Source organism: Xenopus tropicalis, chromosome 3 (assembly GCF_000004195.4).
Source record: "Xenopus tropicalis strain Nigerian chromosome 3, UCB_Xtro_10.0, whole genome shotgun sequence".
Classification (NCBI taxonomy): domain Eukaryota; kingdom Metazoa; phylum Chordata; class Amphibia; order Anura; family Pipidae; genus Xenopus; species Xenopus tropicalis.
In genome coordinates this window covers 142,387,976-142,411,271 of record NC_030679.2, presented here as the reverse complement: position 1 = coordinate 142,411,271, position 23,296 = coordinate 142,387,976, and the positions used below count along the sequence as shown (strand labels likewise).

Sequence of the window (23,296 nt, the reverse complement as noted above, 5' to 3'; positions counted from 1 at the left end):
CTTTTCTATTCAGGCCTCCCTCCTATACATATACCAGTCTCTTGTCCAAACCACTCCTTGGTTGCCAAGGTAATTTGGACCCTAGCAACCAAAAAGCTATTGCTCTGTGTGGCTCCAGTTTTATTGTTATTACTAGTTTTTATTACCTTTCTTTTCTATTCTGGCCTCTCCTATTCATATACCAGTCTCTTGTCCAAACCACCCCTTGGTTGCTAAGGTAATTTGGACCCTAGCAACCAAAAAGCTATTTCTCTTTGAGGCTCCAGTTTTATTGTTATTGTTACTTTTTATAACCTTCTTTTCTATTCAAGCCTCTCTCCTATACATATACCAGTCTCTTGTCTAAACCACTTCTTGGTTGCTAAGGTAATTTAGAACCCCAGCAACCAAATAGCTGCTGAAACTGGAGAGCTGCTAAACTGAAAATCAAATAACTTAAAAATGGCAAATAATAAAAAAATGCAGACCAATTGCAAATTGTCTCAGAATTTCACTCTCTACATTTAACTCAAAGGTGAACATTCCCTTTCAGTCATCGTTACACGTGAGGTTCATGCATAGACGGCCCAACGTATACATGTAATTACACGCCTATAAATATTTCCCCCGCTTACTCATACGGAAAGTTCTAAAAAGTGTGTAATTGCTAGTGACAGTAGTATCTGTATTCTCTGCACTGCTGGTTCTGACTACTGAAACAATGTACTAGAAGCCAGCAGACCTGTAGGAAAGCACGCAAGGCTTTCTGGGAAATAAACTGGAGGAACGATGGCTTTTGCTACTTTGTTTCAGTAGTCGGAACCAGCAGTGAGGGCAGAAAATAGCAAGGTTTAACTCTTAGCTGACTCCTTGTTGGCATTCGTGGGACCAATAACAGATCACTGCCTGACGGATACCTAGTTGGGGATTGGCTAGATTTATTTCCAGCAGGTTTTTAAGGCCCCAATGGTTGGATCACCCGCGTTGGTGGCCAAAATGGCAAATACCTGCTGCCAGATGAACTAATGGTTCTGTGTAGGGACGTTAAAGGGCACATTAAGCTGTCAGGTTAACTTTTAGTATGCTATAGAATGGCCTATTCTTAGCAACTTTTCAGCTGGTCTTCATTTTTTATTTTGTATAGTTTTTTTATTTTTAATTATTTGCCTCCTTCTTCTAACTCTTTCCAGCTTTCAAATGGGGGTCGCTGACCCCGGAAACCAAAAAGCTATTGCTCTGTGTGGCTACACTTCCTTTTTATTACTTGCCTTTATATTTAGGCTCTCCTCTATTCATATTCCTGTCTCTCTTACAAATCACTGCCTGGTTGCTAGGTTAAATTGGACCCTAGAAACCATCGAGTTGCTGAAATTCCAAACTGGAACAAAAAGCTAAATCATTCAAACAACGCAAATAATAAAAAATGAAGACCAATTGCAAATTGTATTAGAATAGTCCTCTCTCCGTCATACTAATAGTTATTGATAAGGTGAAGCTGATTGGTCGTGCCACCGAGCTGTTGTCTGAGCCACAGGTTACACGTTCCCATTCCACATCTTCCTCTGTCTCCTTTTGGTGGCTGTCACACCTTCCAGGCCAGCTCTCTCGCACGCGCCCCTTTTATATCAGCATTAAAGGGATGTGTGCGTCAGAATACTGGTTCCACTGGTGTAAATAAAGGGATCTGTGGGTCAGAATTCAGGTTCTGCAGGTATGAAAATGCTTGAAATACAGTGTGCTGCACCCAGGCAGTGGGAAGCCATTAAAGGGGTAGGTTCACCTTGCAGTATGTTATAGAATGGCCCATTCTAAGCAACTTTTTAGTTGGTCTTCATTATTTATTTCTTATAGTTTTTGAATCATTTGCCGCCTTCTTCAAACTCTTTGCAGCTTTCAAATGGGGGTCACTGACCCCGGCAGCCAAAACCTATTGGTCTTTGAGGCTCCAGTTTTATTGTTATTTTTACTTTTTGTAACTTTCTTTACTATTCAGGCCCTCCCCTATTCATATATCAGTCTCTCATTCAAACCACTCCCTAGTTGCTAAGGTAATTTGGACCCTAGCAACCAGATAGCTGTTGAAACTCTAAAAGCATTTTTATTTTCACTAAAAAAGCAGGTTTTAGCACTTTGCCTCTTCATTCTCTTTTGTGTCCTCCCCCCCCCCCCCCGGTGTCTTCATTTCCTCTTCCCCTTCTGCTCTCCGTGTCCCCTTACGCAGGTTATTCCGCCCCCACCTCGCTCGCCTCCCGCTCTGGTTAGCAGCTCATTACTGGGTGTTGAGCTTTCAGGAAGGAACTTATGTGCTCAAATGACAGTCAGGAAACCCCAAATCTTGTTTTGTGCAACTTTTGTTTCATCACACAGAGTCCAAGGGAAGCTAGCCTCAGAATTAAAGGGGAACTCAAAACTGCAAGAGACAGGAGTTTCTGTTATAGTTCCAGGGGTACCCAGGGCACAAATAAGCACTCACCCCAAATCCCCCCCTAACTGGCCTTCAGGCTGGGCCCCCTTAGCCCATAACAAGGTTACAGATATATAGAAACATTGGGGTAACAGTCACCCTGCTATAGTTCCAGGGGTACCCAGGGCACAAATAAGCACTCACCCCAAATCCCCCCCTAACTGGCCTTCAGGCTGGGCCCCCTTAGCCCATAACAAGGTTACAGATATATAGAAACATTGGGGTAACAGTCACCCTGCTATAGTTCCAGGGGTACCCAGGGCACAAATAAGCACTCACCCCAAATCCCCCCTAACTGGCCTTCAGGCTGGGCCCCCTTAGCCCATAACAAGGTTACAGATATATAGAAACATTGGGGTAACAGTCACCCCGCTATAGTTCCAGGGGTACCCAGGGCACAAATAAGCACTCACCCCAAATCCCTCCCTAACTGGCCTTCAGGCTGGGCCCCCTTAGCCCATAACAAGGTTACAGATATATAGAAACATTGGGGTAACAGTCACCCCGCTATAGTTCCAGGGGTACCCAGGGCACAAATAAGCACTCACCCCAAATCCCCCCCTAACTGGCCTTTAGGCTGGGCCCCCTTAGCCCATAACAAGGTTACAGATATATAGAAACATTGGGGTAACAGTCACCCCGCTATAGTTCCAGGGGTACCCAGGGCACAAATAAGCACTCACCCCAAATCCCCCCCTAACTGGCCTTCAGGCTGGGCCCCCTTAGCCCATAACAAGGTTACAGATATATAGAAACATTGGGGTAACAGTCACCCCGCTATAGTTCCAGGGGTACCCAGGTCACAAATAAGCACTCACCCCAAATCCCCCCCTAACTGGCCTTCAGGCTGGGCCCCCTTAGCCCATAACAAGGTTACAGATATATAGAAACATTGGGGTAACAGTCACCCTGTTTGTGCCAGATACATTTGGCTCTCTTGGGCCAGTAACCATTACCCGTGTATAGTAGGGAAGTTACTGTATGTCAGAAGACCAGGTTAAGTGGCACCCAAAGAGCTGGTTGGAACTCGTGAGCAGTGTGTAAATCTTTATTAGGGCCGATGTGACCCCAGGGCAGTTGTACAGATGCAGTTGTCTGGGTGGGGCTGATAACAAGCTCACTGCGATGAAAAAAAAACACACAACTTACAAAATAGGATAAATGCATTTTCCTTTATTAACATACAATATAATTGCAATGCCTTTTAATTAATGACAGCAATAATAAACATAAGTACTAATGATCTTTCTTTCTTCCCCCCCCTCTGCTCAAGGGTTTTCAAGAAATCCAGCCCCAACTGCAAGGTGAGTATCTGGGTCGGGGCTACCCCCCGGCATGATAAAATGCCCCTATGCCTTCCGCACAGTCATGTGTTAACACTTCAGTTGTGTTTGTGTCACCATAGCTTCCCCGGCCCCTGTCCTCCACCAATCCTAAGTCGAACCTTATCTCGGGAGGCCAGAAATGGCTCCCTGGGGGTTGAGGGGGGGGGTGGTAAATAGGAAAAAAATTCAGATAGATGTGTGAGCAGTAGCATAGCGTAAAGTGATAAGAGGGACGTTTTATAGATATGGAACCTCTGGATCTGGAGCGGATTAGCTGCGTGGTACCTCGTGGTACTACTGTGTACAAGAAACAGCTGGGCTCCGTGGTAATGCTAAGGGCCCTTAGACTAGCCTACTGGGGGGGGGGGGATATAATGACTGGCTATTCATACTAATGACTGTAACCTTGATCTTTTCCAGCTCACTGTGTACCTTGGGAAAAGGGATTTTGTCGACCATCTGGATCGGGTGGATCCTGTGGGTAAGGGGGATTTAAACATATATTGCCGAGGCCATAGACTGATACAGAGAGGCCTGTTCAACTGTAATTCCCTGCCACTTCTACAGTAGTTGGTTCCACATTCCTGCTGCGCATCAATGTTTTTATTTTATTTTTTTTTCTTTTCAAGATGGCGTCGTACTTGTGGATACAGATTATCTGAAAGATCGGAAAGGTAAGTCCCATAGCCATTGCCAACCTCCCCCCCTACCTTCTGTATTTTCATTATGACCCCTATGTTTTAAAGGGCTGCTATATCATCAATATTTTATCTTTTTTTTTTTGTGGGAATATTAAAGGAGAACTAAAACGTAACTAAAGAAGCTCCTTAGGCTGCTGTCACTTACCTGAGCTTAGGGACCGACTCACAATATACAGTATAAATACAATCAGGGACACCATCAGAAACTTTGGGGCCCCGCAAAGGTTATTTATATGGCCCCCCCCCCCCCCCATGAACACAAGTAAAACAAATTTTGGACAGTACCAAAATGTTGGCCACGCCCCTTGTTTGTGCATAAACAGCTGATGTTGCTCCACAGTCAGTGGAGTTTGCCCTAAGTTTAATCTTTGCATACGATTTAGGGCCCCAATAACTAGTCCGTAGTAGTTCATAAAAATAGTAAAAAATAAAGTGGTAAGTTACGCAAGTTTCTTTGAAAGTAATGCAAGTGTTTGCAAAAGTTACGTAAATTGCGTAAGCATAGGGGCTCAATGATGTTGCTGTGGGGCCCAATAACCAGTCCTTCCCCTGCTGGAAAGTTCATGTAGGAGCCGCTCATATCATTCAGTAAATAGATCCCAATACAAACAGCCGATGTGACTCTATAATAACCAGTCATTCCCCTGCTGGAAAGTTCATGTAGGAGCCGCTCATATCATTCAGTAAATAGATCCCAATACAAACAGCCGATGTGACTCTATAATAACCAGTCATTCCCCTGCTGGAAAGTTCATGTAGGAGCCGCTCATATCAGTCAGTAAATAGATCCCAATACAAACAGCCGATGTGACTCTATAATAACCAGTCATTCCCCTGCTGGAAAGTTCATGTAGGAGCCGCTCATATCATTCAGTAAATAGATCCCAATACAAACAGCCGATGTGACTCTATAATAACCAGTCATTCCCCTGCTGGAAAGTTCATGTAGGAGCCGCTCATATCATTCAGTAAAAAGATAATAGATAATTTGCGACAGTCCAAGATGGGGATCTTCTGCGGCAACTTGAAAGGCCTGGATCATTACTACTATAGAGATGCTGATCCTTCAGGCTGGGGCAGTAAGTTTAGTATGTAAGCTATTGCATTTCTAGCTATATTCATTTTTAGGGTTTAGTTCTCCTTTAAAAGGCATGTATACTTTTCCCCTCTGGCTTCTGCCTGTAGTTTTTAGCTTCTCATAAGTCTGTACAGGGAGATACCATATACCATATGAGCTCAATAATGCAGGACAGCTGTAGGGTATAGTGGCCCTTTAAACGTGTAGCCTTAAACTTACCCCTCTTACCATTCTGCCCGCCCTTACCCTCCAACCGGTGTCCCCTATGCCCCTCCCCTCACCACTCTCTCTCTGCCCACTTCAGTCTACGTCACGCTGACCTGTGCTTTCCGATATGGCCGGGAAGACCTGGACGTCCTGGGCTTGTCCTTTCGAAAGGATCTCTTCATTTCCAAGTTCCAAGCCTACCCGCCCCTCCCAGAGGAAAAGAAACCCCTCACTCGCCTGCAGGAGCGGCTGATCAAGAAGCTGGGGGAACAAGCACACCCGTTCTTCTTTACCGTCAGTGTTCCTCCCCCCCCCCCAACACTCCTCCTGTATCTTTATCCTTCCACCCAGCCCTATGGTGCCTTATAATCCCCCCCCTTTATTTCCCCTTTAGTTTTAATCAATCTTCCTAAGCAGTTTTTCAATTGGTCTTCATTATTTATTTCTTATGGTTTTGAACCCTTTGCCATTTTCAAATGGGGGTCACTGACCCCGGCAGCCAAAAAACAATTCCTCTGTGAGTCTCCAGTTTTATTGTTATTGTTACTTTTTATAACCTTTTTTTCTATACAGTTCCTCCCCTAGTCATATATCAGTCTCTCATTCAAGCTGCTCCCTGGTTGCTAAGGTAATTTGAACCTTAGCAACCAGGGAGCCGCTGAACAATTTATTGAAATAATTAAAAAACTACAGATAATAAAAAATGAAGACCAATTGCAATTTGTCTCAGAATATGACTCTCTGCATCATACTTAACTCAATGGTGAACAACCCCTTTAACAGTCTCTCGTTTTCTTCTTATTAGATTCCGCAAAATCTGCCATGTTCCGTCACTCTGCAGCCAGGACCCGAGGACACTGGGAAGGTGGGCATTCCCTGGCATACTCCCATTAGTAGGCACCTATATACTGCACAGTGCAACTTTAACCCCTTCTTTTACCCATCAGGCTTGCGGCGTGGACTACGAAATTCGTGCCTTCTGTGCCAAGACCATGGAAGAAAAGATGCACAAAAGGTTAGTTTCATGCACATTGCTGTTTCCTGCCAGTCACATGATGCCTAGGAAATTAGCTACCCACTTTGGGTATACGTATACTTTTCATTTTGATGGCAGTGTTCCTTTAAAGGGGTCGCGTTAACGTTTTAGTACGATGTAGAGAGTGATATTCTGAGACAACTTGCAATTGGTCTTCATTTTTTATTTGTTGTTTTTTAATTATTTCAAAAATTGTTCAGTAGCTCTGCAGTTTGGAGTTATAACAGCTATCTGGTTGCTAGGGTTCAAATTTAGCAACCAGGGAGCGGTTTGAATAAGAGGCCGGTATATGATTAGGAGAGGGACAGAATGGAAAGTTAAATAAAGTAACAATAAAACTGGAGCCTCACAGAGCAATAGTTTTTGGCTGCCGGGGTCAGTGACCCCCATTTGAACGCGGCAAAGGGTTTGAAGAAGAAGGCAAATAATTCAACAACTATAAGGAATAAATAATGAAGACCAATTAAAAAGTTGCTTAGAATTGTATTCTTAGAATTCTTGTATGCTTAGAATTGTATTGCATTCTATAACATACTAAAAGTTAACCCACCCCTTTAAAGACTTTAAAGCAGTTTGAATTTGACCGTTTGGACCTAGGGTCATTAAGGTCCAATTAGCCTGATCTCTCCCACCATAGGTGGGCCTATCGGGACACAATCTGCTCGTTTGGCCAAACTAGTGGGTCACACCGTGACACGGGCCGATTGTAGCTGGTCCCTTAAAGGACAAGGAAAGTCTAAGTCACTTGGGGGTGTCAAAATGTTAGGCACCCCCAAGTGACTTAAATCGCTTACCTTGTACCCCGGGCTGGTGCCCCTGTTAGGAGGGAACAGCACCAGCCCGGGTACCTGTCGAGAGCGCTTCCTCCTTCCTTCTCCCGCTGCTGCCAATTGTCCTGGACAAACGCATGTGCAGTAGAGTGAAAAGCCGACTTCTCTGTTAAAATTCGGCTTTTCACTCTACTGCGCATGCGCGCACGGCAAAGGAGGAAGCGATCGCTGCTACCCCGGGCTGGGGCTGTTCTCTCTGTACAGGGGCATCAGCCCGGGGTAAAAGGTAAGCGATTTAAGTCACTTGGGGGTGCCTAACATTTTGGCACCCCCAAGTGACTTAAACTTTCCTTCTCCTTTAAGGTCCCCATACACGGGCCGATTCTAGCTGCCGATATTGGTCCCTTAGACCGATTAGGCAGCTAACCGGGCCGGATATGGGGACTACCGATGGGCCTGCCTGACCGATATCTGGCCTGAAATCGGGCAGGTTAGAAAATCTAGTCGTATCGGACCGTCTTTGCCTATGCCTGTCATTATAATTCGATCGTTCGGCCCCAGGGCCAAACGATTGAATTAGCCTGGATTCTCCTGATATCTCCCACCCGTAGGTGGGGATCATGTCACCAAACGAGCGGATCTTAAGGTGTATGGGCACCTTTAGACCAATTCGGCAGCTTATGGGCCCGTGTATGGGCACAAACGACCAGCCTGCCCAGCCGATATCTGGCCTGAGATCGGCCAGATGTCGATCGGGCAGGTTAAAAAATTCAGTTGGATCGGGGACCGCATCGGCTCGTTGATGTGGTCCCAGAACCGACTGTGCCTATTGCGGCGTTCTAATTCGATTGTTTGGCCCCAGGGATATCGGGAGAAGATCTGCTTGCTTGGCGACCTCTCCAAGCGAGCGGATCTTAACGTGTATGGGCACCTTTACTCTTATACAATGTAACAGTTTGTCACCATTCAGCCTTTGGCTTGGGGCTGCAGCTATGGGTGTACAGTGCACGTTGCTTTGTTGGCTTTAAAGCTATGCAACGAATGTTATCTATGTAAGAAGGCCTATGAAATGATGTGCTATATACAGAATGAGCAAATGTTCTGATCAAATGCACATTTTATGATATAGAAATAAAGGTGCTGCTTTTTGTAAAGGCTGCCGTACACCGGCCGATACTTTTTTGATATCCAAGGACAATACACGGGATGTTCTATTGTTACGTTCCTTGGGGCCGACAGCTTGAAGGATCAGAAACGGCAGGAAGCGAGGATAAGCTTTATCTCTACTTCCTTATCTGCTTCAGCGCTGACCAACAGTGCATCGGCAGATAAAGAAAATCATTATTATTAGTATGTGTATGGGCTGCTTAAACTGCAGAGGCGAATCAAGGATTCATTTTAAAGGACAAGTAAATTTCACTGCGACATGCCAATTTATAAGGCTCCCCAGTTAATACAAGTGCTTAAAGGAGCAGTTTAGTTTAATAATGAAACTTGGTTAAACAGACGGCGCAAAATAAAGAAAAATGTTTTCAATATAATTAGGTAGGCAATAATGTAATCTATAAATAAAGGCTGGAGTGGGCAGATGTCTAACATAATAGCCAGAACTCTACTTCCTGCTTTCAGCTCTCTAATCTCTTAGATAGTCAGGGACTTTAGGGAGGGGGCACATGGGACATGACATGTCCGTTAGTTTGTGAGCACGCAGGTCAGATTGAAAAGCAAACTAAAGGTGCCCATACACGTGAAGATCTGCTCGCTTGGCGACCTATATCCCCACCTACAGGTAGGTGATATCAGGGAACATGTAGGCTAATTCGATCGTTTGGTCCTGGGGCCAAACATTCGAATTATAATGGCGGCAATGGGACAGTCGATTCGGGGACCACATCAACGAGCCGATGCGGCCCCCGATCTGACTAAATCTTTTAACCTGCCCGATCGATATCTGGGCAATTTCAGGCCAGATATCGGTCGGGCAGGCCCCTTGTTCCTGCCCCTACATGGGCTGATAAGCTGCTGAATCGGTCTAAGGGACCCATGTCGGCAGCTACAGTCGGCCCGTGTATGGCCACCTTAACTGACAGTTACGTTCCGTATGGCCCCCCCCCTCAAGTCACTGATTAGTTACTGACTAAGAGGTTAGAGAGCTGTAAAGGAGGAAGTAGAGTTCTGGCTATTATGTTAGACATCTTCCCACTCCAGCCTGTATAGATGACATTTTTGCCTAACTATATTAAATACATTTTTATTTTGCGCAGTCTGTCTATCTTACCCAGTTTCATTTTTACACTGAACTGTTCGTTTATGCCGCCCATACACATTCAGATTTTAGTCTTCTTTCAACGAACGTTCAGCTATCGGCCGTACGTTTAAACTCAACCATTTCAAACTGAAATTGTAGGATAAAGCCCTTTACAGTACAAATGGGAGGATGTTTGTGATCATACAAAAGTGACTCCCATTGTAGGCCCCCCAAGGATATTGCACCATACACAATACATTCCAGTGATGATTCTGAGCCCACACACTGTCCAAAAATCACCAGTACATGTATGGCCGGCTTTACTCATTACTCTGGGCCTGCCCTCCATCTTCCGGGGAAAAAACCAATGCAAATGTGATTTTCCCTGTGTACAGAGGGTATTTGCATTTTGTATGGTGCTTGTAAATGTGCCTGAATATTGAGAGGATTGTAGGGAAGTCCAGTTCGAGGCACTGCAGCAGTTGCTACACAAGTGGCTAAGGGAGATGGGTGTTGCAGTAGCTATGGGACTGCAGCGTAAAGATGCTTTCTCAGCAGCAATGCCATTAACTCACTGTGTGCCATAAAGTGGCCATACCCTGTAGTACAGTATGCCGCTTATTGGCTACGGGGCCTACACAGTATGGTTACTCTTCTGTTGACTGGGCTACCATATATATATATATATATATATATATATATATATATATATATATATATATAGTGTGTGTGTGTATGGCTGCCTAAAGGGTAAGTCATTCCTGTCCCCTATAGTGTAGCCTCTGCCACTGTTCCTTCATTCTGATTTTCTGTGTTTTTTTTTCCCATTTACACTGAAATTGGTCTGCTTGTCCTTTGTTTGTAGCAGGGCAAATTGGGGTTTGATGGGGTTTCTCTTGTGCTTCTCTGAGCCCTATGTCTTCTTTTTCCCTTTAGGAACTCTGTACGTTTGGTTATTAGAAAGGTGCAGTTTGCCCCAGAGAAGCCCGGACCCCAGCCAGTAGCTGAGACAACGCGGCATTTCCTGATGTCCGACCGCTCCCTGCATCTAGAAGCATCTTTAGATAAAGAGGTAGGTTTGCTGGGTGCAAACACACTCATTAGGGGTGTGAGGAAATGATGATGCTGATGCATTTCCTCGTTTGAAGTCAATGCTGTGTCTGTGAAAGGAGTTATACCAGCTCAGCTTGCAGTTTCAGTTTTGCCTATGTTGCCATGATCTCTCAGGCTGTTTAGCCACGACCATCCTTATATCTTCCTTTTCCCTACCATTATAATATAATTACTAAGCAACTAGTGTAGGGAATAGCCGAATGGCCCAGGGGTTCTGCTATGAGTACTCTGGATCTTGGCCAGCACAACTGGTCATCCATTCCCTTGAACCACCATTTAGTGATGGGCTGTGTGCTCCCTCAGAGATCAGCTGACAGGAAGTGATGCAGCTCTAACTGTAACAGGAAGTAGTGTGGGAGTAAGAGACAGAACTCTGCCCATTCATTGGCTGTAGGGGCCTAGCATGTATGTGTGCCTTGGCTTGTGTGTGTGCACTGTGAATCCTATGATCCCAGGGGGCGGCCCTTAGTACTTAAAATGGCAGTTTTCTATTTAGGATTACCCAATGGCACATACTGCTAAAAAGCAGGAAGCAGTGTCAGACTGACAGGAGGCACAGCCAATAGACGTTAAGCCTGCTGCCAGGACTATGTGCGACATCATATAAGGAAGTAAAAAAAGCAACTGTAGTGTTTATAGGGGTCACTGACCCCCCAGCACAGGGTCTGTGCAGCAGTGATGGATGATTCTGAGGTGAATCTCTCTTCAGCTGCACATTTTTTGGTTAACTATGTATAATGATTAATGTGAATGTTGTACAAAGGTGAACAACCCCATTAAGTTTTGTTTCCCCTTCCGCTCACAGCTCTATTACCATGGAGAGCCAATAAATGTGAATGTGCACGTGACCAACAACTCCAGCAAGACTGTGAAGAGGGTGAAAGTGTCAGGTAAGTTCTTGCTGCTCTTGCCTTTAATGTAGGCCACAGACATGCATAGAAATATTAGTATACAGGTGCCGGGGCTGGGTGCAGCAGTATATATGTGTTATACTCATTCCCCCTTTATCTCTCGCAGTCAGACAGTATGCAGACATCTGCCTGTTCAGCACTGCCCAGTACAAGTGCCCGGTGGCTCAGATTGAACAGGAGTAAGTACCTCTCATTCATCTCCTCTTCTATTCATCTCCTCTTCCATTCATCTCCTCTTCCATTCATCTCCTCTTTCATTCACCTCCTCTTCCACATACAGAGTTTGCCTTTGTCAATGTCCAACTCCCCCCCCCCCCCCCCCCCCATGTATAATGTCCATGTCAACCCCTTATTTCAATCATGGCCCCCTTTTTGAATGGGGGTGATTCTGAGCTGGGATCATTGTATAACAACTCTTAGTATGTTATAGAATGCCCTGTTCCTAACAACTTTGCAATTGGTCTTCATTATTTATTCTCTATAGTTTTTGAGTTATTTGCCTTCCTCTTCTGTCTCTTTCCATGTTTCACCCCCGGCAGCCAAAAACTATTGCTCTCAGAGGCTACAATTTTATTTTTGTTACTTTTCATAAGTTATCTTTCTATTTAGTCTACCTCCTATACTTATTCCAGTAGGGTGAAGACACACTAGCTCACACTAGCTACTAGTAGCAGCTATGTTTTCATGGCTACTAAACTCTAGAGAGTACCTTGCCATAGACAATACTGAGAATTGCCTCTACTAAAACACATGTAGAGAACATTATCAGTAAAAGATCAGCTTTGTCTATTTTAGTAGCCACAAGAAGTAACTGCTACTTAGTAGCAGCTACTTGTCACGGCTACTAAACGCCAGAAAATCCCCTGCCATAGACAATACTGAGAATTGCCTCTGCTAAAACACACGTAGAGACAATTATCAGTAAATGATCAGCATTGTCTGTTTTAGTAACCACAAGAAGTAATTGCTACTTAGTAGCAGCTACTTGTCATGGCTACTAAACGCCAGAAAATCCCCTGCCATAGACAATACTGAGAATTGCCTCTGCTAAAACATAGAGACAATAATCAGTAAATGATCAGCATTGACTATTTTAGTAGCTGTGACAAGTAGCTGCTACTAGTAGCTCCGTGTGGCTTTACCCTTAGGGTGAAGACACACTGAGCTACTATAAGCAGCTACTTTTTCATGGCTACTAAACTCCAGAAAATTCCCTGCCATAGACAATACTTAGAATTGCCTCTGCTAAAACACACGTAGAGACAATTATCAGTAAATGATCAGTATTGTCTGCTACTAGTAGCTCCGTGTGTCTTTACCCTTATTCAAACCACTGCCTGGTTGCTAGGTAAGATAAGAATCTAGCAACCAGATAGCTGCTAAAATGCCAAAATGGAAAAAAAAGCTAAATAACTGAAAAACTATAAAAAAAAAAATCCATAATAAAGACCAATTGCAAATTGTCTCAGAATATCACCGTCTACGTTATACTAAAGGTTATTCTCTGCCAAGTGCCATTTACCTTTTTGTCTGCCTTGGTCTGTCACTTACCGACCACTCTTTCCCTGTGTCCCCCAGTGATCAGGTGACCCCCAGCTCCACGTTCTGTAAAGTTTACACCCTGACTCCTCTGCTGTCCAATAATCGGGAGAAGAGGGGGCTGGCACTGGATGGAAAGCTGAAACACGAGGACACGAACCTGGCGTCGAGTACCATGTAGGTGGCTAAGCCCCTCGCTATTGGCTTATTATGTACATGTCAAGCGCTGTGTATCACATGGGCTTCTCTTTGCTCCGCAGCGTGAAGGAAGGATCCAGTAAGGAGGTGCTGGGGATCCTGGTGTCCTACAGGGTGAAAGTAAAACTGGTAGTGTCGCGTGGGGGGTAAGTATTCATTTCAACAGGGATAAATGGTGGACGATAAACACAAGTGGGGTAACTTTAAGGTAAGTTTTAGTATGTTATAGAATGGCCAATTCTAAGCATCTTTTCAATTGGTCTTCATTATTTAATTTTTGACTTTCAAACTGGGGTCACTGACCCCAACATCCCAACAGACTATGGGTCTGTGAGGCTGCAGTATTTTTGTTGTTGTTACTTTTTATTCTATTCAGGCCCTCCCCTATAGATATATCAGTCTCTCATTCAAACCACTCCCTAGTTGCTAAGGTAATTTGAACCCTAGTAACCATAGCTGCTGAAATTCCAAGCTGGAGAGCTGATGAAAAAAAAGTAAAATAATTGAACAAAAAAAAAAAAACCACGAATAGTCAAAAAATGAACAACAGTTGCAAAGTGTCCCAGAATATCGCTCTCTACATAAGACTTAGTCCAGTTTGATGTAGAGAGCGATATTCTGAGACATTCATTTTTTGACTATTTGTGGTTTTTTTTAATATCATTTTCAGTTCAGTAGCTCTCCAATTTGGGGTTTCAGCAGCTATTTGGTTGCTAGGGTCCAAGTTACCTTAGCAACCAGGGAGTGGTTTGGATGAGAGACTGGTATATGAATAGGGGAGGTGCTGAATAGAAAAGAAAGTTACAAAAAGTCACAATAGCAATTAGTAGTAGTCTGTTCTCTGCCGGGGTCAGTGACCCCCATTTAAAAACGGCAAAGAGCTGGAAGAAGTAGTCGAATCATTCTAAAAACTGTAACAAATAAATAATGAAGACCAATTGAAAAGTTCCTTGGAAATGGCCATTGCGTAACATACTAAAAGTTACCTTAAAGGTGAACCGCCCCTTTATAACGAGGCTCTGTAAGAATGCTTGCCAGTGATTGGCTGTGCTGGATAGGCTTTTAGGTGATGCCACATGTTTAATGAGGAGAGTAATAGGGTAACTTATGTGAAAGTCTGTATGCCCATAATAATATGTGAATATAATGATGTATTTATTAAGTCTGTGTGGATCTCTTACAGCGACGTGGCCGTAGAGCTGCCCTTTGTCCTGATGCACCCGAAGCCTCCAGAGAACATCTCCCGGCCTTTGTCAGGTACGCAGCAGCGCAGGAAAGCAACGGCAAATCATTCCTCTATGCCTCGCTGCCCTTTCCTTTCTCTTTGTGATACCTTTTGAAAGCTCAGACTCAGGCACACTTTACTGCTGCGCTGCAAGTTGGAGTGATATCCCCCCCAGCAGCCGATCAGCAGAACAATGGGAAGGGAGCAAGATAGCAGCTCCCAGTAGGTATCAGAATAGCACTCAATAGTAAGAAATCCAAGTCTGGCTTGGGACTCCTCCAGTTACATGGGAGTAGGAGAAACAATAGGTTAGCTGAAAGCAGTTCTAATGTGTAGCGCTGGCTCCTTCTGAAAGCTCAGACTCAAGCACACTTTACTGCTGCGCTGCAAGTTGGAGTGATATCCCCCCCTCCCCCCCAGCAGACGATCAGCAGAACAATGGGAAGGGAGCAAGATAGCAGCTCCCAGTAGGTATCAGAATAGCATTCAATAGTAAGAAATCCAAGTCCGGCTTGGGACTCCTCCAGTTACATGGGAGTAGGAGAAACAATAGGTTAGCTGAAAGCAGTTCTACCCCCATAAGTACCCCATAAATATCATGGCCGTGGGCAGGACCTGAATGGCACCCAGGTTTATGTCTATGCCGATCGCTTACCCACGCTGCTTTCTCTTACAGAATACCCTCAGACGGATGCGCCAGTTGATACCAACTTGATCGAGTTCGATACAAAGTAAGCGCGGGGGATGCTTTGCCCGTTTGTATACAGCCGCGTGTTATCAATACCCGCTCACCCACACCTCTCTCCTGTCTCCGCAGCTTCGCCCAGGACGACGACATTGTGTTTGAGGATTTTGCTCGCCTTCGACTCAAAGGGTTAAAAGACGACAAGGACGACGACGAGGCGTACTGCTAACCCCGCCCCCTCTGCCCTGGGGGGGTTGGGGCCCAATGCCACCACACAGATATACATACATTGTGACATAGCGACCATTTTATAGACGGGAGGCGGTGTATGTATATTTACCCACGCACACACTGGTTTTATCTGTGGGAAGGATAGACTTCGTATGTTTTAATCATCGGCGTCCGGGGCCCGAGAGCCCTGCGTATGTATAGGCTATAGCCGACCAGGGAAATGGCGCTGTGGCTGTATATGTCGGCACACAGATGTAACAAATGTATCTTTCATGTATGTATATAGTGAAACTGTGTCTGCACACGTGGCCGAGGCGTGTATACCCGGCTGAGCTTGTATGTGCAAGGCCTGGAGTCCGTGGGTCCAGCTGTACAGAAGCCGAATCATGTGCGTGTCAAATATTAAGTCTTTATATGCACATGTAATACATATACAGGGCTAGGCACGGGCAAACCTGCCCCTGCCTTGTAACCCTTAGCAACTGAGCCAGTGAGAGCTGCCTACTGATTGGTGGGAATCGACTGAAATCCATCGGCTGCATGGTTGCTACGGGTAACAAGGCTACGGCAGGACCGATCCTGTGTTGGTTCTTGTCCCCCGACAGCACCTTGTAGAGATCTTTATACCCTCGTTTTGCTTCACTCATCTCCCACTCGCGGGGGGGGGGGGAAAAGGGGGTCGTTCCATTTCACCTTTGCCTTGTTTTAATGGCCAAAAGAAATCTGCCCTGTTCTTTGCCCCTGACACATTTCCCTTGATACAAGCGCCTATGGGCTGGGGCAACAAGTGGCAGCAGCAACCGCCCCCCCTCTCACTTTTGGTTCTGCCGCAGTGCAGGCAGGGGGGGCATATTAGTAGTACGCTCCGGGGCCACCATTCTTTTATTCTGGGGCAATTTATCCCTTGCCCAAAAGCTACTTAGTATTCCTTTAGGGACTATTGGTAGCCATGGGCAAACTGAGCCTTGCAGCAGTGCATTCCAGCACCTTTTTAACTCTTTCCTGGCCTTTTTATCAAACCCTTTTATTTGCCCGCGTGAAAGGAACCACTGAATTCCTGACATTTATAAGCCGCTTTATTCCTTACGGAACTCGTAGGGAAGCTGATTGTACCCAGGCGTCATTTCTTTTATAGATTCCCCCCCCCCTTTTAGAGCGAGAGGGTGAGATCAGTGAAACAAACCCCCGCTAGAAGGCATTTTTTTTTTTTTTTTTTTTTTGGATTGTATTTTTTTTAGGCAGATGAATGTGAAAGAAATAAGCCGGTGCTGGGCGTGCTTAGGTCCGATATGATTTATATGTGCGCGGACTGGCTTGGTGGGCTCCCTGTGTGGCTACAGCACTGGAGTGGAACACACTTGCCTGGCTATTGAATGTATCCCTTTCCACATTTACTCGCTAGCCCCAGTAAGTTTTATATATACACACCTACACCTCCCTATATCTTGCCCTGCACCCCCCATAAGGTGCCCGATAATGTTTGGCATCAACCAATGGGCTGAAGGGCCAGATATTGTGGGAGTGGCCACACACATTAGCTCCTCTCACCCAGTGATGCTTTTGAACAGCGTATATAACTAGGGTCTGTGTTCTGTTTATTCTCTCTGATACAGTATAAAAGGCATAGATGGTAATTACACCAGCATAAAGCCTTGCCCCCAAGGGCTTGCAATCTAGGAACTGGCCCACGTCCGCAGAACCGACCTTCTTTGAAAGCTGCTAGGTTGATTGCCTTCGGTAGTAGAGTGCCATCTAGTGGCCATTTGCCAAATAACGGAGCTGCAGAGCTTATTGGGCATAGGAATGCTGTACCCCAGGTATGAGCCAATGGCGAGAGGGAATGTTCTGTGCACTCTATAATAAATGGAAGGTAACCCATAATTATAAATATTCTGCTTTAAGCACAGGCCCCCGCCCCCTATTATTACATTTTCTGATGAATTACTGGAAGTTATTTGCAAGCTAATTGGGAAATATGGCTTTTGTCCTGCTGATTTATGTAGGGACGCAAGAGGAGGGGGCTGGTCTCAGGGAGTCTAGAACTGCCATAATCTCTTGCTGCGGCCAACGTTCCCCAGACAAGGGGGGGGGCAGGCCTGGATTGGGGGGGCAATGTTGTTTCTGATCTGTGAAATAAAGAGTGCCACAGCAGCTCCCTCCTCCTGAGTAAAAACCGCAGGGGACAGGAGGCTCCGCCCACCGGCCCGCCTCCTCTTTTTAAAGATGTGGGGGTTTTCGTTTATTTTTTTTTTAATTGTTTCATTTAATTTGTCTCGACTCGTAATATACGTAATATATTTTGCCTCTGGATGTAAAATTATTTTCTTTTTTTCTTCTGTGTCGTTCCGAAGCTTCGCAGGTAAAAAAGAAAAATATACGCTTTATTTTTTAACGTTTTTTTGTTTTTGCTACGAATATTAGACCGTGGACAATAAAAAAAAAATGATGTCTTTATTTTTCATTTGTGAAGTTTTTTTTAAAAAAAGAAAAGGATATTTAAGCAGAAAAAGTGAACAGAAATGAGAAAATACCCTTTACGTTAATGTTTAGTATGTTACAGAATGCACCCAGTAGGGGGAGCTGTCTAACTGCATTTGTTATTATTATGCTTTATACAGCACGTTACAGAGATCCTCCTCCCCAGTGGAGCTTGCAATCTAACATCAATTGGCCTTATTTTTATACTTTTTATATTTTATAGTATAGGTAATTCGGACCCTAGCAACCAGACTGGCAGAACAGGAACCAAACCGTGGCACCGCTGCTGTTATATTCCCAGCAGGCCTTGCTTTACTGCATGGTAGGTTGTTCCTATACAAAGTGTGGGTACATTCGAGTAAAGGTGGCCCATACATTATAAGATTGGCTTGTTGGGCAAGATGGCCAATAGAACTGATTTATTCCCAAAGCACTTAAATAGGGCAATTCTGGCCAATAAGGATGGGTGGGGCATTTGTAGCCCTGAGGTTGAGCCATAGGTGTGGTTGGCAGGTCAGCCTACATGCAGAGTCCCGCCCCTTTGGTGATGTAACAGCGCAGAGTCCCGCCCCTTTGGTGATGTAACAGCGCAGAGTCCCGCCCCTTTGGTGATGTAACAGCGCAGAGTCTTTCCCTTTTGGGGGCTTATCCCACCCATATATGAATCATTGGAAGCCCAAGATGGCGGTGGGCTGTGTTGGGCGCAGGTTGGAAAGGTTAGGTTGGATTTGGGTTGAATATGATCTGATCTGTCCGTGTCGGGATTGGTTACACTGCAGAAGAGGTGCTTTAGGGCAGATAGGAAGTTTATTCTTAAAGGGGAACTCCACCCAAACACAACTTTTTGGAAAGTAAACATAATTGCAAGCAACTTTGCTATATACATTAATTAAAAAACATGCAGCCTTTTCATGATTTCAATGGAATAAAATGGTCAGGAACAGTTCCCTAAGCCCCGCCCCCTGCTGATCCTGACTACTTGTCCTGTCCTCAGCCTGCCTCCTCCCAATCCCACAATTCCCTGCTGCACACGTGATGTAAGTAAGGAAAGGCACATCCCAGTGCAATGCATTGTGGGTTATGTAGTTCCTACATGCTGTCTGTAAGCTGTGGAGACGTTGTTACAATTTGTAACATCAGTGTTTTAGTCCCTCCTCCCCTGCCAGGATTCCAAATGATGCAGAAAGAGAAGAACTGTTTTGCAGCTGGATTTCAGCCTATAAATGGGATTTATTCCTACAATTTGAAGAAACCGATTACAGGGATAGGGATATTAGGGGTTTCTGTGTTGTGTGGGGCTCTTTAACACATTTTGGTTCTGAAGCCGGAGTTCCCCTTTAAGAAAAAGGAGAGACGGTATCTCTGTGTAGTTGTTGGACTGGCTGGCAGGTTCATTAGGTACATGGCCCCTTTAAGAATGCTGCAGAGCTCTTGCTTTACTGCACCGCTGTTAGTACATATATATATACACAGTAAATATCCCCTCTGTACAGTTGGCGGCCGGCTTGTGTCAGACATCCCCGTCCTGTTTCGTCTCTCCTCCATTCATCTTGTCCTTTCCCTAAACAGCACATCCCATGGGGCCGGCTCTCTGGGACATACGCACAGCAGCTACACATCTATATACTGTATGGGGTGGGGCCAGCTGCCCTATAGCCACTCAGCTTGCCCTCTGGCTACTGACATGTTACCATAGTAACTGGGAGGGGAGTAAGGAGAGGGGCTGCAGTGGGTACTGGACAATTTGCCATTGGGCTTTATGGTTTTTCAGTGATTTAGCTTTTTGTTCAGCAGCTCTCATTTGGTATTTTAGCAGCTATCTGGTTGCTAGGGTCTTTTTTACCCTAGTAACAAGGTAGTGGTTTAAACAAGAGATGGGAATATGAATAGGGGAGGGCTGCATAGAGAGATAAGGAATAGAAAGTAACAATAACAATAAAACTGGAGCCTCACAGAGCAATAGGGTTTGGCTGCCGGGGTCAGTGACCCCCATTTGACAGCTGGAAAGGGGCAGAAGAAGGCAAAACATTCAAAAACTATAAATAAAATAATGAAGACCAATAGGATATTCTATAACATACTAAAAGTAGATGTAAAGGTGAACCGCCCCCAATAGAAATGAAAGGGAAATACATAGCATACAGAAGGGTCCAAGGGGACCAGGCGCTGCAACTGCGGTGTTTGTGTGACAAAAAGTCACATGATTTTAAAGACTGGGATTTGGTTCGGCCAGGAGTGTGGATTGGGCCAATCAGAGTACTGCTGAAAAAGGCCCAATCCTGGATTCTGTGCATCCCTAGAAATACACAGCGTTCCCTGGCCGGGACCCCTGCGCTGCTAAGGCCCGCCCTGGGGGGAGGGGCCAGGGATTCCTGTAACTCCCAGGCACTTAGCTAAAGCTGCTGTGGGGTGGGGCGGGGGGAATGTTTCAGGCAGAAAGCCCCCATATGGTTTACATTACCCTTTACTCGTTCAGTTTCTCACGGCCGACTCCAGCTGTTTGGGAAATGGGACTCTGGGAAGCCATATTCATAGTATTGCGCAACCGGCGTGCCTTCCAGCTGGCACTGGGGGCGGCCATGTTTGTTATCAGCCTTCTACTGTATTTGTATTGTGCTGGGAAAGGAAAGGGGGGCTAATGGGGGCATGTTTGGGGGTACAGCTTGCAGGACTCGGGAGCAGCCAATGGCTGTGCTGGGAATCAGCAGGAAAGGGGGGCTAATGGGGGCATGTTTGGGGGTACAGCTTGCAGGACTCGGGAGCAGCCAATGGCTGTGCTGGGAATCAGCAGGAAAGGGGGGCTAATGGGGGCAAGTTTGGGGGTACAGCTTGCAGGGAGCGGAGGAGGCGGAGCAGGACTCGGGAGCAGCCAATGGCTGTGCTGGGAATCAGCAGGAAAGGGGGGCTAATGGGGGCAAGTTTGGGGGTACAGCTTGCAGGGAGCGGAGGAGGCGGAGCAGGACTCGGGAGCAGCCAATGGCTGTGCTGGGAATCAGCAGGAAAGGGGGGCTAATGGGGGCAAGTTTGGGGGTACAGCTTGCAGGGAGCGGAGGAGGCAGAGCAGGACTCGGGAGCAGCCAATGGCTGTGCTGGGAATCAGCAGGAAAGGGGGGCTAATCGGGGCATGTTTGGGGGTACAGCTTGCAGGGAGCGGAGGAGGCGGAGCAGGACTCGGGAGCAGCCAATGGCTGTGCTTGGAATCAGCCGGAAAGGGGGGCTAATCAGGGCATGTTTGGGGGTACAGCTTGCAGGGAGCAGAGGAGGCGGAGCAGGACTCGGGACACAGTTGCCCCAGGAGTCACATGGTAGAGTTGCTATCTGTTGGGGAGGGGGGGAGGGGGGGGGAAGAGAGAACAGACCACAGTCTGCTGACAGGGGAAGTAGGAGAAGGAATGGGGGAAGTCGGCTGGAAAGCGCTGAGTGAGAAAGGGGAACAGAGACCGGGGTATTATTAGCCAAACGGGGTGCCAGCCAGTCCTTATAATATATAGTGAATAAAGTGCCCCCTATTGTAACATATAGGGATATTATAAGCCCCCGAGGAGTTCCTTATAATATATAGTGAATAAAGTACCCCCTATTGTAACATATAGGGATATTATAAGTCCCCGAGGAGTTCCTTATAATATATAGTGAATAAAGTGCCCCCTATTGTAACATATAGGGATATTATAAGCCCCGAGGGGTTCCTTATAATATATAGTGAATAAAGTACCCCCTATTGTAACATATAGGGATATTATCAGTCCCCGAGGGGTTCCTTATAATATATAGTGAATAAAGTACCCCCTATTGTAACATATAGGGATATTATAAGCCCCCGAGGGGTTCCTTATAATATATAGTGAATAAAGTGCCCCCTATTGTAACATATAGGGATATTATAAGTCACAGAGGAGTTCCTTATAATATATAGTGAATAAAGTACCCCCTATTGTAACATATAGGGATATTATAAGTCACAGAGGAGTTCCTTATAATATATAGTGAGTAAAGTGCCCCCTATTGTAACATATAGGGATATTATAAGTCACAGAGGAGTTCCTTATAATATATAGTGAGTAAAGTGCCCCCTATTGTAACATATAGGGATATTATAAGCCCCCGAGGAGTTCCTTATAATATATAGTGAGTAAAGTACCCCCTATTGTAACATATAGGGATATTATAAGCCCCCGAGGAGTTCCTTATAATATATAGTGAATAAAGTGCCCCCTATTGTAACATATAGGGATATTATCAGTCCCCGAGGAGTTCCTTATAATATATAGTGAATAAAGTACCCCCTATTGTAACATATAGGGATATTATATGCCCCCGAGGAGTTCCTTATAATATATAGTGAATAAAGTACCCCCTATTGTAACATATAGGGATATTATATGCCCCCGAGGAGTTCCTTATAATATATAGTGAATAAAGTGCCCCCTATTGTAACATATAGGGATATTATAATCCCCCGAGGAGTTCCTTATAATATATAGTGAATAAAGTGCCCCCTATTGTAACATATAGGGATATTATAAGCCCCCGAGGAGTTCCTTATAATATATAGTGAATAAAGTGCCCTCTATTGTATTATATATGGATATTATAAGTCCCCGAGGAGTTCCTTATAATATATAGTGAATAAAGTGCCCCCTATTGTAACATATAGGGATATTATAAGTCCCCGAGGAGTTCCTTATAATATATAGTGAATAAAGTGCCCCCTATTGTAACATATAGGGATATTATAAGTCCCCGAGGAGTTCCTTATAATATATAGTGAATAAAGTACCCCCTATTGTAACATATAGGGATATTATAAGTCACAGAGGAGTTCCTTATATTATATAGTGAATAAAGTGCCCCCTATTGTAACATGTAGGGATATTATAAGTCCCCGAGGAGTTCCATAAAGGCTGAGTGCTTTTATACAGGTCTTGGAACTCCGAGGTGACATAATATCTTCATATTTTACAACAGGGGGTCCTTTATTTACTATAATATGCACGTTTCAGTAAGTCATGTGACAGGAATTACATCACTAAGTGTTAATTATAACTGATGACATCACTAAGCTTGATTTTGCTTGTTTATAAGGTTATAATTTACAAGATCCATCA

General features: G+C 45.0%; 1 protein-coding gene across 2 annotated transcripts in view; it reads left to right on the top strand.

The window, feature by feature from the left end:
- arrb2 (arrestin beta 2) overlaps positions 1-18,164 on the top strand; it is a 35,359-nt gene extending 17,195 nt beyond the window's left edge. The window contains 14 exon segments of one of the 2 annotated variants that reach the window (NM_001100251.1): positions 3,717-3,747; positions 4,189-4,249; positions 4,398-4,442; positions 5,852-6,048; positions 6,560-6,619; positions 6,702-6,769; positions 10,745-10,880; positions 11,727-11,811; positions 11,939-12,011; positions 13,411-13,548; positions 13,632-13,715; positions 14,753-14,826; positions 15,471-15,525; positions 15,612-18,164. In NM_001100251.1, coding sequence (NP_001093721.1) covers positions 3,717-3,747; positions 4,189-4,249; positions 4,398-4,442; positions 5,852-6,048; positions 6,560-6,619; positions 6,702-6,769; positions 10,745-10,880; positions 11,727-11,811; positions 11,939-12,011; positions 13,411-13,548; positions 13,632-13,715; positions 14,753-14,826; positions 15,471-15,525; positions 15,612-15,708 — 1,204 coding nt within the window. In that variant the 3' untranslated portion in view covers positions 15,709-18,164. 2 annotated transcript variants of the gene reach the window in all.
- The last annotated feature ends 5,132 nt before the right edge of the window (positions 18,165-23,296 follow it).